Source organism: Vidua chalybeata, chromosome 19 (genome assembly GCF_026979565.1).
Source record: "Vidua chalybeata isolate OUT-0048 chromosome 19, bVidCha1 merged haplotype, whole genome shotgun sequence".
NCBI classification, from domain to species: domain Eukaryota; kingdom Metazoa; phylum Chordata; class Aves; order Passeriformes; family Viduidae; genus Vidua; species Vidua chalybeata.
Genome location: NC_071548.1, coordinates 10,155,608 through 10,172,448, shown reverse-complemented (window position 1 = coordinate 10,172,448; position 16,841 = coordinate 10,155,608). Strand labels below are relative to the sequence as shown.

The following is a 16,841-nucleotide window of genomic DNA, read 5'->3' as shown; positions in this document are numbered from 1 at the left end:
TGTACAGTCTGCCAAATACACAATTCTCACACCCTGTAGTGCCTTCCCCTGCTCACCCATAACCCAACAGAAGTGCAAACACAACACAACCACCAGGTTATCAGCAGCTGGAGAACCAAGTTCAGGTTTAAGTGTTTGGGGTTTTATTTTCAGACAACAGGCAGGATGAAAGAGACAGCACATTACTGCAAACCCTCCTTGAACATAAAATGTTAGTTTTCTAATTTCTAAGGATGAAGTTTCATCTTTGCACTCAATTTTCACGTATTCTGTTACCGAGATACACTGCATGGTTGGCAGTAAAATGTTAATGCTTCACTAACAGTGATTCTTCGCTCTATTAATGAATCTGAAAATCTGTGGCAGCTGCAGGAATTTTATCTAACAGTGTTAAAGGAGGTAACAACATCACCTGCCTTCTCACTTCAGTGATTTTCAGTTCTGTAAATTGTTTTACCTAGCTTAGAAAACATGAGAAATTTATCCAAGAAGCCCCTAAAGTAATTCCAACGTTCCTGCACTTTAAGAACAATTTCAGCAGAAATACCTCCGCCTCTCTTTTTGCAAAACCAAACTGGAACAAAAGATTCACAGCCTACGGAAACCATTTTGCAATGCACCCGAACAGAGAAATTGTGTTACCATAATGTGCTAGCAACAGATAAATTCTCCCAACTACTGAAGCAACAATGGATTTCCTTGTGTAGATGAGGAGTGGCTGTAAGATAGGTCTTCTCTGTTCTAGTGAAGTTGTTAAAATAAGAAATTTAGTAATTCTGGGAGGACAATGACCATAGTCATATGCCACTGTGCAGCTGCTGGTCATTTACACTGATCCTGTGATCTCCATTTCTGAAGGTCAGCAGTTGCTCCACACTCCCAGCTGAAAGCAGAACGTGCCTGGCCACCAGGCTGGGAAGCACCCTGAACACGGAGCTGCTCCGCGGGCTGGGCAGCACCACGGCGCTCCCAGCTCAGGTCACAGCTCCAGTCCACAGCTGCTGCCACTGCTCCAGCCCTGGGAACACTCGGCTCCGTGGGACACGGCCACCTACAGAAACAGTTTCAAAAGGTCCCCTCAGGTTAATTCTCCTCTTTCCTGACTCCTGGCTCCAAATATTTTATTTGAGCTGCAGTTCAACAGAATAATTCATGTAAGAACTGCACAGTCAGGCCTTGTAGGCACCAACTTTTTAGTGTTACTTATTTAAGGTTTCAAGTGTGTTACACTTGAACCTGAGAGGGGAGGACAGGCAGAACTGCGAAAGATCCTTATGAACAACCCAGAGGGCTGGGGGCACAAACCAGGTCTGTGGGTAAAAATAAATTAAAATCATTACTTATGATACTTCCAAATACATAAATAAAATAATCAGCAAACACCACTTCCACAATATAAGCCCAAATCTGGATTAAAACTGTCCCTAAAGTTCCTCAGTGATATTAACTGGCTAATAGCCATTATTATTAAATTATATTATCAAATGCTTTAGCACCAACATTTTTTCAAGACTGTTGATCACTCAAATCACACAATTGTATTACTATCCCTCTTATTACTACTATTTTATAATACTTCAATAGTATTTTGCTTCATAAATGAGGGAAAAATATAATGCATTTTTTGAGCTTCTCTCACAGGGAATCCAAAGACACAAAAAAGTTCTGAGGTAGGAGAAGCAACCATCACCTTAACTGGAAAAAACATTTGTCTGCCAGAGGCCACTATCAAACATGAAATCCCTTGGATGGTATTCAGGAATAGCATGCTGACAAAAAGCCACCTCTTTCTGTACAGCTGTGGCTCAAAGCCTCCACTTCTCCAGCAGGCACTGCCACTGTGTTCTCCTACAAGTTCTTTCTAATGGAAAGGGCAAATTTATCATTTTCATTTTAGCTGTTACTTAAAACCTTTCCTATCAGCCAGCACAACACAAGAGAATGGACAGCTGAAAAGCCAAGAAGGAAGTTAGAAAAGACTAATGGATTAAAGAAGGAAAAAATGTGGGCAGGGAAAAAAAAGATAAGAGGGAAGCCAGAGAACTGAAAGCTAAGGGAATAGGCAGATACAAAAACACGCAATGAAGATGCAGGGGGTTTGTGCATTTTCTGGTTGGAGGGATGGTTTCCCCCTGTACCAAGGACATTTGAGTGAAGTAAGTACAGACACCTATAGAAACACACACTTAGCAGCACAACATTTACTTTTTCCCACTGCCAAGAACAGTTTTGTGGGAGACAATAACCTGTTCAAGTATTTCAGCAATTGCTGAGGGGAATTTTGCATTAGTTTTTGAAACCTAGGAAATGCAAACTTCTCAAACATTTACATCAGAGAGAATGCACACATACTTGTACAAAAATAACTTGACAGCAGTTTGGCAGAATCCCAACCCCGTGAGCCCCATATGAAGGGATCTTACTCAGAGCATTTATCATAATTGCACAACAGCAGTCCAGCCCAGAATACCAGACTAACAAGTTCTGAAGAGAACATCTTTATGCAAGATCATCAAGTTTTATTTTCCTATATTCCCCTGAGTTTTGCTACAGATTAAGTCTTTAGCTGCCTTTTCAGAGGATCTAAGTTGTCCAGTACTCATTCTGACAGATGCAAATAGAAAATAGTTGTATGAAGTGGGAATAATAACTTGCAATCTGCTAAATCATATTACATTATATTCCACTACAATATGGGCATCAAGCTGGTATGTAAACTCCTAAAGCATTTACATATTAAAGACAATTACTTTGTGTGTTACAAGCACAAGAAATACTCATCAGGTCATAAAAACCATTAATCTACATTTACATAGACTTCTCTGCACTGTTCATTTCTTGCCTACAGCCATTTTCATCAGATGTAACTCCTCAATAAAGGCATTAAAATATAGTTTAAATGTTCCTGAGTAAGAGCTGACATCTCAGAGACAGCCTAACACCAGCCAATAATGAACATCAGGATCTTTACCAGCTGTCAAGCATCGAGGAAGGGTCTGGGCTCCAAATAACAAGGACTGAAGTGAAAGTTTGTAACAATTTGTACTGAGGAGTAGCAGGTAATTCAATGGGGCAGACAGGAGCGTTCAGTCTGAATTCACTACAGCAAATAATAACCACAACTCATATCATTGCCAAAAAAAAGGAACACCAAGGTAGAATAAGGGCTAGACATGCAATTGCCATGGTTATGCAACAAAAGTAGAGTTTTATATTGTTTTTCTAACTTTTCAGTTACCTAAAGACACATGAAATTAGCCATCAATACATTATAGATTCTACAGTATATAACCATCTGAATTTAATGAAAACTTTGTGCTGTTCCAATTGGGGATTCACCTTCAAAAAGCTCAATTTAATATTTACACAAATACAAAAAATGCCTCCACAAATACTCTTGAGAAGCATGTGATATCAAGTGAAGGTTACACCACTAGCACTCAGAAATGCTTCTGCTGCACATCAGAAATCAGTAGATGTTTTATTGCTCAGAATTCTGCAATTGGGAAAATATTATTTTAATTCATCACAGATGGAGATTAGGAGGGCAGGACAGGGACCAGAAGCACTAAAGGAACAGAGGGGTTGGATGGATCACAGCTGGACAGGCAGCAAAGTGACACATGAATTGACAGCAAACTTGCAATATCTCAGCAAGTGGAGGGCAGAGAACAGGAAGGACAAACTTTCATTCAAAACCCAGCTCTCAAGACACATTTTGCTGAACTGTAATTTCTCCTCCCATTTCAATTTGCTCATGTTTGAGGATGACCCATATGCTCTCCAACTCTCTATGCTCTACTTGAACACAATGCTTTTGTCTCTGCATATGAACAGACCAGACAAACAAATTACTGCCTAGACAGCAAAATATCCCAGAAACAAAATACATCTCCCAAGACGCAGCTTCAAGCAGAAATGTTGTTTTTCACACTAAACCCTGACACTACTTGCTCTCAGTATTTCAGTTGGATCGTTTCAAATCTATCAGCAAAGCTATTTGCCCTTTTACTTTTGAAGAAATTCCATTTTCTACTAATCCCTAAAGACACTGAAGTCTTATATATTCTTGGATACTAAACCATTTGTGCCCCTGCCAACGTGAGTTGACCCTAAAAAACTATTTACAAATGGGGACATTTCAGCTCATTTACACCCTCAGGATAAATCTAGTTTACCCCTTCTACCCAAAATAATGCACACAGACACACACACACAAAGTGCCAGGACCTCACCTTCAGTATTTCAGGTTCCTTAATGTCTAGAGCTCCTGTATTCCATCGCTTTTTCATGCTTTTATGCAATTTGAGATATTCATGAGTACGTGGAATAAGAAGCCAAATCATACAGACAGCTACCATAAATCCAAGAGCCATTCCAAGTAAAAGTCCACTTAAATAGCCAGGGAGAGGGATAATAAGGTAAGCATAGACTAACAGTATTAATAAGTATAAAGTTTTCACTGGTATTTCAGACTGTTGCACATCCAGATTATTTTCATCTTCACTACTGAGCATAGTAACAGTTTCCTCAGTCATCTCGGGCTCAACCACAGTTTCAGCAGGTTTATCACTTTTGCTTTCCTCCTCTAGCAAGAAAAAGTCTTCAGAATACAGTTCACAAAACTCCTCATCCTCCCTGCTCACTAGTGCAGACAACAAACATTTTTCAAGTACAAGTGAAGGTTTTGACCCCACATCCTTTGTGCTTGCTGACTGAGAGCTTTTGGTCTCCATCTCTTTTGCATGTTCTTCTGCCCCTCTTGACTGATCGCTCTTCGTCAGGTTAAAGTCGCTCCCAGAGAAATCCCCTTCCGAATCACACTCCTCTTCCTTAATGCTGTAGTTGTTATTGCTTTCCAAATGGCCATTCAAACTGGAAAGGTTTGAGAGTTCTGAAGCACTTGAAGATAAGGCTTTGGGCCTGTGGCTACTACTTTCATCACCCATTATTTTACTGAGCAGCTGCAGAGGTTCATAGATTACCTCAGAAAGGCGTCTTTTTGTATCTTCAATTTTAGCCTCCATTTCAGGTACTTTAAAAAAGGAACGAGTGTCAGAGGGGGATGTTAATGGAGAGGAGGGGGCAGTTTTAGAATCACCACCTGTAGCTCGAGGTTGAGTGAACTGTTTGAACAGATGCAAGTTCAGTTTCGAGTCAGGTGGTCTGTAAGACACAGCTTCAGACTCCTGTTTAGAAGTGTCTGTAGACAGAGATTTCACCAAGGTTTTCATTAAGTGTCTATGTCGCATCGGTGGGGTGGGTTCTTTTGGTTCCACTTCTGTTGAAAAGGACTTGACTAACCCCTTAAAAGGCTTTGAACTAGAAACTGTGGATGATCCGCTAGAGCAGGCAACTGATTTGGAAGGGGATGAAGATGGGGAAGACAGAGTGGATTTCTGTTCCACAGGTGGTGCTGCTGCACCTGATGCGCCAAATGTGTGACATGAGTGTGACAATGGAGACAGAACCGGTGGCACTGCACTGAGTATTTGGGATGGGGAAGGAGAGTCCAACAGCTTTACAGTTTCTGCAGCTGGCAGAACTGCAGGTGATGAGGACAGTGGTGATGCAGAGTTGGCCATGTTAAGCGAGGTAGCTGGACCAAAAAGGTCATGGCCGGTATGCTCAAAGCAGAGGTCTTCCTTGGCTTCAAGTGCTGTTACAATGCTTTGGTCATCTAGTTCCTCGTCAAGAAAATCTTTAAACTCCTCTTCCTCCTCTTCTTCCTCCTTCCCAAATGCAGAGAAATGAATTGTGATGGTTTCTCGGGAGACAGATCGTTGGACCTGCACTTTTGGTGTTGACTGCTTTGAGGACATTTCACCAGTTTTGTCTGCATGGCTACTGTTCCGACTTGTCATTGCAGGTTCCAGAGATGTGTCAGAGTCTGGGAAGAAAACGTAACACCATGTTAAATGCATTTTCCCCCGCTTCAAATACCCTTATTTTCAAGCATTAAGTCAAACACAATTTTACATAGAAAAAAAAATCCCAAACCAACTCACACCAACAAAAAAACAAGAAGCAGGAGATGCCTATGCTGAAAAATACAAATCTAGGTTACTGTGTGCTACTTAACATATTTCCACATACCACAAAATGGAAATATTAAAACACACCAGGCTGTTAAAATTATCTTCAGGTGCCCTGAAATTACAGTTAATCTCTGAAATACCACCTTTCTATTTTCCCTGCCAGATGTACCTCTGAGTTCCAGATCCCCATCCCACCCCAACACACTGAAATTCTTCAGTCCTAATTCTCAGTCCCTTCTACATGCAACACTTAATGTTTTAGATCTTATAAATACAGAAAATTTGAAACTCAAAGCAAGGTCAGAAATATGTAAAGGTCATAGTGTGAGGAGAACATTATTGAAGCATTTTATTGACTCATGAAAGTGAATTTAGCATATATTTACATGGAGAGGAAATAGCATGCATTTAAACCAAGGCATTGGTTTACTGGACCATACACAGAGATGGACCAGGAATTACAGGATTAGCTCTGCCTCTCCAGCTGGGAGGCAGCACTTTATCTCCACTGCCAAGACAGCGAGTTTACCACTTCAGTAACTGAATTATTTTTCAGAACCTGTTAAAATGCTGTAATCAAACTGTCAAGCTGAATTAATGAGAGGCCTTTGCTGACATTTAAAGAGCTGTTCAGAAGAATGATTATGTGGTGGTGAAGAAATTGCACTTCACAAACAGTTGTGATATCAGATTTTATTATCCAGCAAGCCAGTGCCACCTGGTCAGCATCATCTTCCTACTGAATGTTGTAGCCCTTTCTACTTCCTAGTAGAGCTGCTCATGTAAACATTTTTTTAACCTGTCACTAAACTAAGTTGGGTTAAATATTTTAAAACAGCAGATCTTTGCTACACAGCTTATTCGGAGCAAGTATCTGTCCACAACTTCCTACGCACTACAGTTGTCCATTTTATGGCTCCTAAATTGTTGACAATTCCTTGCTTCTTCCAGCATTTGTGAACTTCCCAAGCAGGCTGTACAGAAGGGGCTGGATGTTAACCTGCTTCATGCAAAGCCTTCAGAAATTTCATTTTCAGTGTTTGGTTGTTTGTTATTTTAAGTCTCATTTCTGCTGCATGTGACAGAGAGCCAAGTTGGATTCAAAGGACCAAAAGAAACATTCAGACCCTGGTCAAGCTTTCAACTGACATCTCACCCTTGCTTTGATGACTGCTTAGGAGACAAAAATTCTTCCTAAAGATCATTTCTGACTTCAGCTTTTACCACGGAACAGTTTTCTTCTGTCCTCCCCAAAATCCATTTGACCCATCCAAGTAGCAGCATTAACAGAGAACTTCCAGTGATGGAGTTGTGCCTCCAGCCCACCTGGAGGCATCAGCAGGTTGCTGCCTTTCTTTCTGTGGATCAAGTAGTTATTTACCCAAATATTAAGAATTCTCAGTTACCTGAAGTTTACATGTACACTTATCAGTCACCTGTATGTATAACTTGGTGAGTGCTAAGGTTGGTAAGAAATTTGGTCTCTCATTTCCCTGTTGGATCTGCACACCTGGGAACCACCAGCAGACAGAATCCATGCTTCTGTCTGCTGTCCACCATAGACATGGTTCCATTGCACATATTTCAGACCGCAAATTACCAGATTTTTTTGGACAAACACACCCAAATTTATTTTGGAGAGGGGGGAAAAATGCTACTGGACAAAATACATATCCAATCTCATTTCCATAGTGCTGGGCCATCAGCTATCACACATGTTTAATACTTTGGCCCAGTTGTGAAACTGCAAAACTAACACACCAAAATTTGAAAGTTCGGAAACCCTACACATTTTCCAGGTCACTGAGCCATCACAACACTACATACTAAGGAAGAAAAAAACAAACTAACATCAAAACCCCACAAGTATAATGACAAAATCCCCTTGCACACAATGCTGTTGGCATCAGTTTGACCCTTTCTCTTCTGCTGTTCAGCCTTAACCATTTATCAATAATCTAGGAAAGCAGGAGAAAAAGATTAGCAATTCCTCCCCCCACAGTAGCATTTTCAGGTGGCATTTTGTGTCAGCTAGAACTTCATGGGTTTGGATAGCTCTTTAGCACACTGTGTTTACACTGAACATTAATTAGCTGGTGTTTAAACACCAGTTGCCATGCTGTGCTAATGCAGTGCTAATGACCTGAAACAGATGAACTTCACTCGCACACACCAAATGTACTGAAAAGCGATTTTACTGCTTACTGAACAAGCAAGATTTTCTTAACATCATGATTAACTTAACAGAGGAAGGAAGGAAATTCTTGATTAACCAGTGTTTGCTTACCTCAAGCAAGTTACTGTACCACAAATTATATATAAGAACATATTTCCAATCCATTCCTGAACACAATCTCTGTTTTATTGTGGAGGATTTGGGCTTTTGTTTTGTTTTTTTTCTTCCCAGCAGATGCTGAGAAGTTTTTTCTCGACAGCTATTTCAGTAGGTGTTAGGTTTTGATAAAGCTATTTCATCAGGCTCTTGAACCATACATTTTTACTCCTTAAATCATTTTAACAGATTCACTTACTCATTTCTGGCAACATTTTCCTCACTCATTTCTTTCCCCTACTCCTCAGCTCCTCTCCCAGCTGTTTAAAAACCTGATGTTCCGGCCTCACTATCTGAAGTGGCACAATTCCAAACGGATTGTTTGCAGATTATATTAGTACTTGCAGAAACACAGGTTTTCACTGGTCCTTCTTTTGAAGGCCACACTATTCCCCATTCTCTGGCTGCCTCTTCAAGGTTGTTCTCTTGATTCTGAAGATGCAAGGTATCAGTTTTATTTATGTGGCAGGCAGATCTGAGTAACAGTCTTACATCCTCAGGCTTCAAATAATTCAGAACATGAACTTTTACCCGGAAGGGAAGAAGGCTGCTCAGAAAATAATTCCTTTCCCCCAAAGGTTTGAACTTTGGATGCTGTTGCAGGGTGGAATGAGATAGCTGCCAACCAACTGCTGCCATTTCCACTTCTGACCTCAAGGCACTGCATCCCCATCTCCCACTGAAGAGCAGTTTATAATCCTCACCCACAGGCATTGCTTTTAAAGCTCCAACAACAGGAAACAGTGAGCCAGGCAAAAAGGGAGCACAGCTGCCTGGGACGGACAACATTCCTCACCCAGCCCTCTCCTATGAGCAGGGAGGCAGCAGTGCTGGAGCTGAGGATGTCTTTGCCCGTGTGACAACACCTCTCCAGCACGCTGTGATGCACCTGGTGACAAACAGGGATACCCAGGGAGAGGCCAGGTGTGGGTTAGGCCATGACACCTCTTGTAAGTGTCACTGCAGTAACTGTGCTCTTCCCAGCAATGACTAATTGGGAGTTCACAGGAAGAGCCAAGCACCCAGCAATGTGTCCTTCTGCCCAGCAATATAAACACCCTTCTGTTCACTTCTCCTGCAGTGGACAAACACACCCCACCCTTGTTCAGCTGCGCCCCAGAAAGCACCTGTTCACAGCCCTGAGAAAACACACAGTCCATCCAGGAGCCTTAGATAATTATCCCACCAACTTTATACAGCAAAGCAATTCTTTTCATATTAAGTGTAGAAAGTGATTCAAACAAAGCAGCAAACTAGGAACTAACTTAAAAGGTCAAAGTTGCATATATCACACGTAGTCATAATGATTTAGTTGGAGAAACAGGCCGGATTGGGTAACTAAATTCACATGCTTTGCAGCAGCCAACTACTCCAATCACATTGCTATTACTTATTACAACATCTTCATGAGGGGGAAAGGGTACACAGTACACTGTATTAGCAAAATGCTTTCAGAAAAATGTGCAGCAAGGTTCAACACTTGTATTTTTGTTGCTACTAAACACAGACCAAAAAATGTGTTTTCCACAAAACAGAAATTCCTTTCCTCCTAAGTAAAGGAAAAGCCTCACAGGTTATTAAACAGCACTGCAATACTTTCCCCTGTATCTGTCAGCTGCACCAGAAGATCAAGTCCTAAATGCTGTTCAAGAAACAATCTGTTTACTGATAATGCTACAATTCAACTTCATGCAGCTTGCCACAGCTGCTCACAGGGGAAGATGTTTCTCACTGGTTATGCCTCTGCTTTCCCCAGTAGCCCTTCTGGGCCATCACTTGTCCAACAGGCAGCTCCTGCTTTGGCAGACTGGGAAAAACACCCAGTTGTTCTTTAGGATTCATGGGGCCTTTTCACCATTTTGGGTTACATGACAGTAATTTTCAAGTGTCAGACTCAAAACAGGTAGACACTTCATACTCTAAATCTACCCTCCATTTGGCAGGAAGAAGAAGCAGTATATTTGTTTTAGACAATCTCTGCAGCCTCCTTATGGAGTGAGAGATTTTATATTAACAGAAACAGCACCCCACTAACACATTACAGTCATTTTCCAAACCAGGCCAGCAGCACATTAAATCTTTCTCAGACAGGGAACACCTACACAAGGCAATATGATCTGAAATTTGTATTTGCTCCCAGAAATTCTAAATTCTGTATGATTTACTAGAAATTCAACCAGTATCTGCCTTCCAACACTGAGATATGTGGGAGAACTGCTGCAATTCTTTGTACTTAATTAAAATAAGTAACAGAGCTCTCAGCATCAGACAAAATTTTCTTTTAAGAGCAAGAAGTCTTCATTTCAGGTCCTTCAAAAGGAAGTACAGTGTTAGTGAGAAGTACTGCTTTGCCACAGAAGTATTCTAGAAAGCCAGTTCCCTTTAGCCCAGAATGCCCGCCCTGAAGCAGAGAGCACAGCTGCTGGGACATTATCTGTCACATGGACTTCATCTCATTCAGCAGATCTGTACCATAAGACAAAAAAAATGAAGGGATACAAAATGCAAAATTCAATGTTCTTTCCTATCCCCATCCAAATTTCTAATTATGATCAATTAAATTCCCCTGGCATCTCCATGAGTTAATGTATTCCATAGCTAACATCTATTGTTCCTTTTACATCCAGTAGTCATTACTTTTACATGAACTACAGAGCCAGGGTTGGTAATTACTATCACACAATAGCCCTGTGAAACCTTCCTGTCAGGGATCCAGTTACCCAGCCTGTAGATAAGGCTTTAAAGCTCAGTTTCCATCAGGAACAAGAAGGAAGTTTCCTTCCCTTTCCAAGTTCATGCAACGGGATTTGAGATACAGAGGTGGGGGGAAGAAGAAAACAAAACAAAACAAAACAAAAACAAAAAAAAAAAAAAAAAAAACACCAACCCTGTTTTAAATCCAAGGGCAGAAATGAAAAAGTTGATATCAATATATCAATATCAAGTACTATTAAAAGACTGTAGTCAAATGTATTGAGCAGAAGCCAATCCCAGATCATGGCCAAAACTGATGGTGCCACCCACCACACACAGCACATACCCCTGCCAGAGAAACCCAGGTCAGAACAACTAAGCTGGGTGAGAGCTAAAACACCTCCAGCAGGAAATCTCTGAGCATCATTAAAAAATCCAAACGCTTTTGTGCAAATACTTTTAAGTTCAGAAAAATTTGAGTTAAATAATCTACATTTAAGTATGCTTAAGTATACTTAAAAAGAGAATCCTAGGCAAAATTTTAAAGTCTTGTCAATGAGATTATACTTTTAATGAAAATTGTAAACCTATCAAAGAGATGAGTAAGAGTCATTTAAGTCCAGGACAGAAAAGTCAAGTAAAATTGCAATGGCAAATAAGGAGTCTTCAAAACTACTGGAATTTTGTTGCAGACAAAATTACGGAAATTTTGTTGCTGCTGCTGTGGTCCCCAAGCTTGTCTTTACAACACTTCAAAAATAATCAAGCAAAAATTGTTTAATGTTAGCTAAGCAAGTGTATTCTATATTAGCATTTTCCCCAAAGACCTAAGAAAGGTCAGCTACCAAATTAGTTCCTCTGCCTTTACTGATAAAAGAATAATTATTATTATTTCCTATTCTCCATGACACACCACTTACCAAAAACTCTAAAAGCTGCACTACAGTCCCATTTTAACAAACACAAAAAGCTAAGCAGATAAAGGTTCTCCAGAAACTCAGAAAAATCTAATTTCTTCTTATTTAATGATTTTCGGAAGGCTGAAGTGAAGCGGTATTTTTAAGAAATACAACATTTTCCCTAACAGAAGAAATAAAAGAATTTTTTAGGCAAAGCTCTGCTCTTTGGAATAAATTCAAACTCCACTAGAGTATAATTATATTAAAGAACATTCACTCCCAGTTGGCACAATAAGAATGAATAAAAATTCTAGTACATACATAATACTTTCTCCATTCACATGCTCTCCTCTTATGAACTATATTCTTGTTTATCATTTGGAATTGCAAGCAACAGATAGCACTTTTTCCTTCCAAAACACTCTGCATTAAACAGTTTAAAGGGACTTTTCATTAGGTTCCAGAACAAAATAAAATAGTAACAAACGACCACCATATCCCCCCCCCCCCCCAACCTCCATCACAGATTTTGGGGTTTTAGCCATTTCCTATAACATATATTGCTGTCTTTAAAATTATGTTAAAATATGTGGTTTTTCCAGGTAACTAATTGATGGCATCGAAATTGCCGAAAAAAACTAATTTGGCCACAAGTGAGAAGAGAAATGCCCCAGAAAAAGACAAGTTTATAGACCTAGATCTGAAATTTCTGCAGCAAGGGATTCAGAAATAGACACATTAAAACAAGGGCAAACTCAGAGCCAGCCTAAAGCCAGCTTTTCCCACTTTTCTCAAACTGCTGGGTTCTCAAAACCCCAACAATGGTCTTACAGTTCTGAGCAATAATAAATATGTAACTGCTGCATTTGCTCTCTTCTAAAAGGGAGGAGAGTCTACATCAGAATCTTCTGGTGCTGCACAAGTTCTGCATCTCAACAGAACATGCTGGATTTCTGTAACAATAAAGCATCAAAAGTTTTCATGTAAAAAATGACACCCTGTGGAAAGGGTAAATTGTGAGGATAAACTGTGCAGAATTGTAACTTCCTCTCTTATCTCGGCAGGAAAAAAAATCACCTCCTCATAAATCTGATAAAAGATTATCTAAAACCTTCATGGATTAGTCCAGAGCTGAAAACTCTGCCCACATCTCTGACTAAATTGAAGGTCACTATGAAATCTTTAGGAGAATTTTTGACCGAGTGACTTAGAGAAAGCATGTTTCCACAATTAAGTAAAATAAGGTGCCCTGAATCCTAAATTAAAAAGGGCTTATCACAATTGTCTTGCAGGCTCTTTTTTGCCAGTGCAAATGCACATCAATAGGTAGAACTGCCTACAGGTAGCAAGTGAGCATTCAAAGACTTCTTCTTACATTTACATTCATTTCCCTAAAAAAAAATTACAGCACTAGCTACAGTACCTGCCAAGGTAAAACAACCATTACACACCTTCATATGAAAAGGTTTTAAAAATAAACAGGTTTGTCCACATGAGGCTGAACTCAGATACAGAGGAGCAGCACCAATTAGTAACTCAAACTCTAGGTCCCCATGTAAAATGTAGTTATGAGAGACCATTAAAAAAGGAATGGAATCTACAGATTTACCCATAGGTATCTAAAGACTTTTTTTTTTCAGGGGATTTTTAATGATCAATCAAATTTCATATTTTTATGTACAGCCTTCATTTTAATTTCATGTTCTGCAGAGGATTAGCATGCAAGGTGCCTCATGGCTTTTTAAGCTGACAGGACAAAACATAGTACACAATCATGGTTTCCTTAAGTCTGAGAGATGTTTTCAAAATCACAGGAGGGGATATTCTCTGGTATTATTAAATAGCACTCAAGCTTTTAATACTTAGAAGTATTTCGTTTCAGACCTAGCACATTCCTAAGAAGCAAGGTAATAACTCTTCAAATAAAATAAACAACTAGAAAAAACAGGAAAATATCTACAGACCAGGCAGCTGGCACAAAGTGAAACAAGAACAACAAACCAAAACAAGGCTATTTTCAGAAAGCTTAAATTGTCTAAGGAAGGGAGGAGAGCTACATTTACATTTAATGAAAATAAAGTATTCATACCTAACTAGAAAGGCAGTTGTACTTAACACATGAAAATTAATTATCTTAAGGCACCTGAAGATACAGAGCAAGCTGCAAATATTAACATAGGGAACTGCTGTTAGAGGGCACATGAATTACAGTTGTTCACCTCCTTGCATCTCATCTACCCAAGGAAAAGTGTCTTTGATAAATGCAGAAAATACATTTATGACAGATCAGGATTTCTCAGAAGGTTCTGCAAGCATAATCTCCAGAAGGTCCAAAGGACAGAAAAGGTTAGGAAAAGGCCAATAAACAGGACTTCAAAACATGCAAGTCTTTTCAGAGCTGACATCAAGTTTTAGTTAGGTGGGACAAAAGTAATTTAACCTAAAAGTCAAGCTTCTCTGTAGTTTCTTTAAAACAATTCTTCCCAGCACCTAAGAGAGGCAGTCCTGCCAATCACTCCATGCCATGCAATGGTCTCTCCTGTCACTGAATTCCATGAAAAAATTTATGGAGAAATGTATTATCAGCGTTTCCTGCTACCTGGAAACTGCAAAAGAAACATGATTCAGCACCACATGAACAGAAAAGCTCTTTGTGATCTAATTTTGGAAGAAAATGGACTAGAATTCCAGACTTCTCTGAAAGCCCTGTGTAGGTAATCATGTTATTTTTAGTTTCAGTATTATTAGGAGGGTTAGAAAAATTTTGCTCTGACATACATGACTGAAGAACAGTGTTCACACAGATTATGGAACAAGTAAGATCATTAAAAGTCACTAACACCTTAAAGCAGCAACAGCAAAGACTGAGAACCACATTAATGCAGCTCTAGAATCACACATATTCTAGTAAGAACTGTGCAGAGATCATAAACTACTGATTACAGCTTCTGTGCATAAAATACTTAAACTTCTAATTCATAGAAAGATCCATAGAAGGTTAACAAAACAAACTCTAAAGAATCCTTGTCCTAAGAATAGCCAGAAAATAAAATGTCAGATTTAGAATTGGCGAGTACCAGACATTTCACCCTCTGCTTAAGGCAACACTCATCCCGTTCAGATTTACGCTCAACTCAGATACCTAGAAACTAAAATGTAAAAGTTCAGCACCACTGTGGCTTTCCAGCTGGAGGACAAAGTGACAAGCAGAGGACAACATCCAAGACACTGAAATGGAACCCAGATGGCCCCAAACGACCTGAATTTCTACCATGCTAAGGACAAAGCATTTTGCTTATTAACAAAAGCCAAAAACCCAAGCAAATACACAACACAAAAACAATGCAGACCCTCAGTGAACACAGATATTAAGTGAGGCTCAATAAAAATATTAGGACAGACAACTCAGACCTCCCCAGCTTCCCAAATGACTGTCATGACATAAGGGCTCTGGGGAGCTTTTCAGCTGGTCAAAAGCTCCTAGAGCCTTGCAACTATTACATACATTTCAGTATCATCTCTCAATGACTAACTTTGAATTAAAGAGTAGCTTAAGCATTTTATTATTAAAAATACTGGACTATGAGACAGACACAAAAACACTCACTCAAGTGCACAGGGTTGAAGCAACTATACAATTCCTAGTTATTCAACTGCAGTACATTCTAATATTTCACAAAATCCACAAAAGCATTACGGCAAAAAACAGTATGTGGCAAAAGCATTCCCATGTGTATTTTCATGTAAATACATTTTCTTAGTTTTCCCACAGTATTTGTAACTCTAAGCATTTCAAGGTGTAAACTTCTTATTTGACAGACATTGGCAAGAATTTTCCCTGGACTTTGTTATTCAGAACATGAAAGAAGCCTTGCCACAAACAGCCCTGAAATCAAAGGCAGCAGCTCCATCTGCATTCCCCTCTGTTTCTTGTATTACACACAGAAGAGAGAGGCACTCAATGAATCACTGAAATATATTAAAGCTTTCTGGTGGTTTGGTTTCGGGTTATTTTTCAGTTTTTTTCAGGAGCAAGGGAGGTAACTCCTATTTCTAACAGCTGCAATACACTTTAATTGCAACATCTGACAGGTCAATTACAGATTGCTTGACCTTAACAGCTGCTTTACAGGCCGGACTCCCATTGAAACCAACTGAGTCAGAAAATGATGAGCACCTCCCACAACATATTTTTTTTAATGCCTAATTGCCAAGAAACCATGGGAGATAGATATATGGAAAAAAAAAAAAACAACCCAGCTTTGCTGGAATTCTGAATTTAAATGATCATTTCACAGGAACATAAAGACACTGTATTGCTCCTAAGGAGAAAGGAAGTCAGTGCACTGAGAGGGTAAAGTGAGGTCCGTGGGCATATGGGGATCCTTCCTACTCTGTTTTTCTCTCTCAAAATGTGGTACTGATAACAAACCTGGAAAGATAATTAGTCATGTGGAAAAATAAAAAAAAAGCAAACAAAATAAGATTGGGAAGAACATAAACAGAGCTCTCCTCACCTCTTCTTTCTTCAGCAGCATGGATCGATCTCAACACGGTCATTCCCTGTGTGAATCAGGCCACCAGTGTGAAATTAAAGAAAAATAAAACTTTCCTTAAAAGGTTTAAGTTCATTAAAGGTTTTCTGAACTTTTCAGCACTCCTTGAGAAGTGTTCTCACCCATTACTCATTTTCTCTCAACCTTTGCTGCTCTATGGCATAATTCAGTCCTAGCACACAGACATAGGTCCTTAACTTAGTGGAAGGCAGACCAGTACAATGAGACTTCTGTAAATAAAATCACTCCTCCAAAACTCTATTTCAGAGAGGCACATACTAAATTTTGACCAGCTACATAGGGACCTGTAAAACACACACAC

General features: G+C 39.6%; 1 protein-coding gene across 2 annotated transcripts in view; it reads right to left on the bottom strand.

The window, feature by feature from the left end:
* Positions 1-16,841, bottom strand: part of TEX2 (testis expressed 2) — a 44,241-nt gene that overhangs the window by 19,458 nt on the left and 7,942 nt on the right. For both annotated transcript variants that reach the window (XM_053960468.1, XM_053960469.1), the window contains exon 2: positions 4,236-5,890. In XM_053960468.1, the coding sequence (XP_053816443.1) occupies positions 4,236-5,864 (1,629 nt within the window). In that variant the 5' untranslated portion in view covers positions 5,865-5,890. The remainder of the gene's footprint in view (positions 1-4,235; positions 5,891-16,841) is intronic.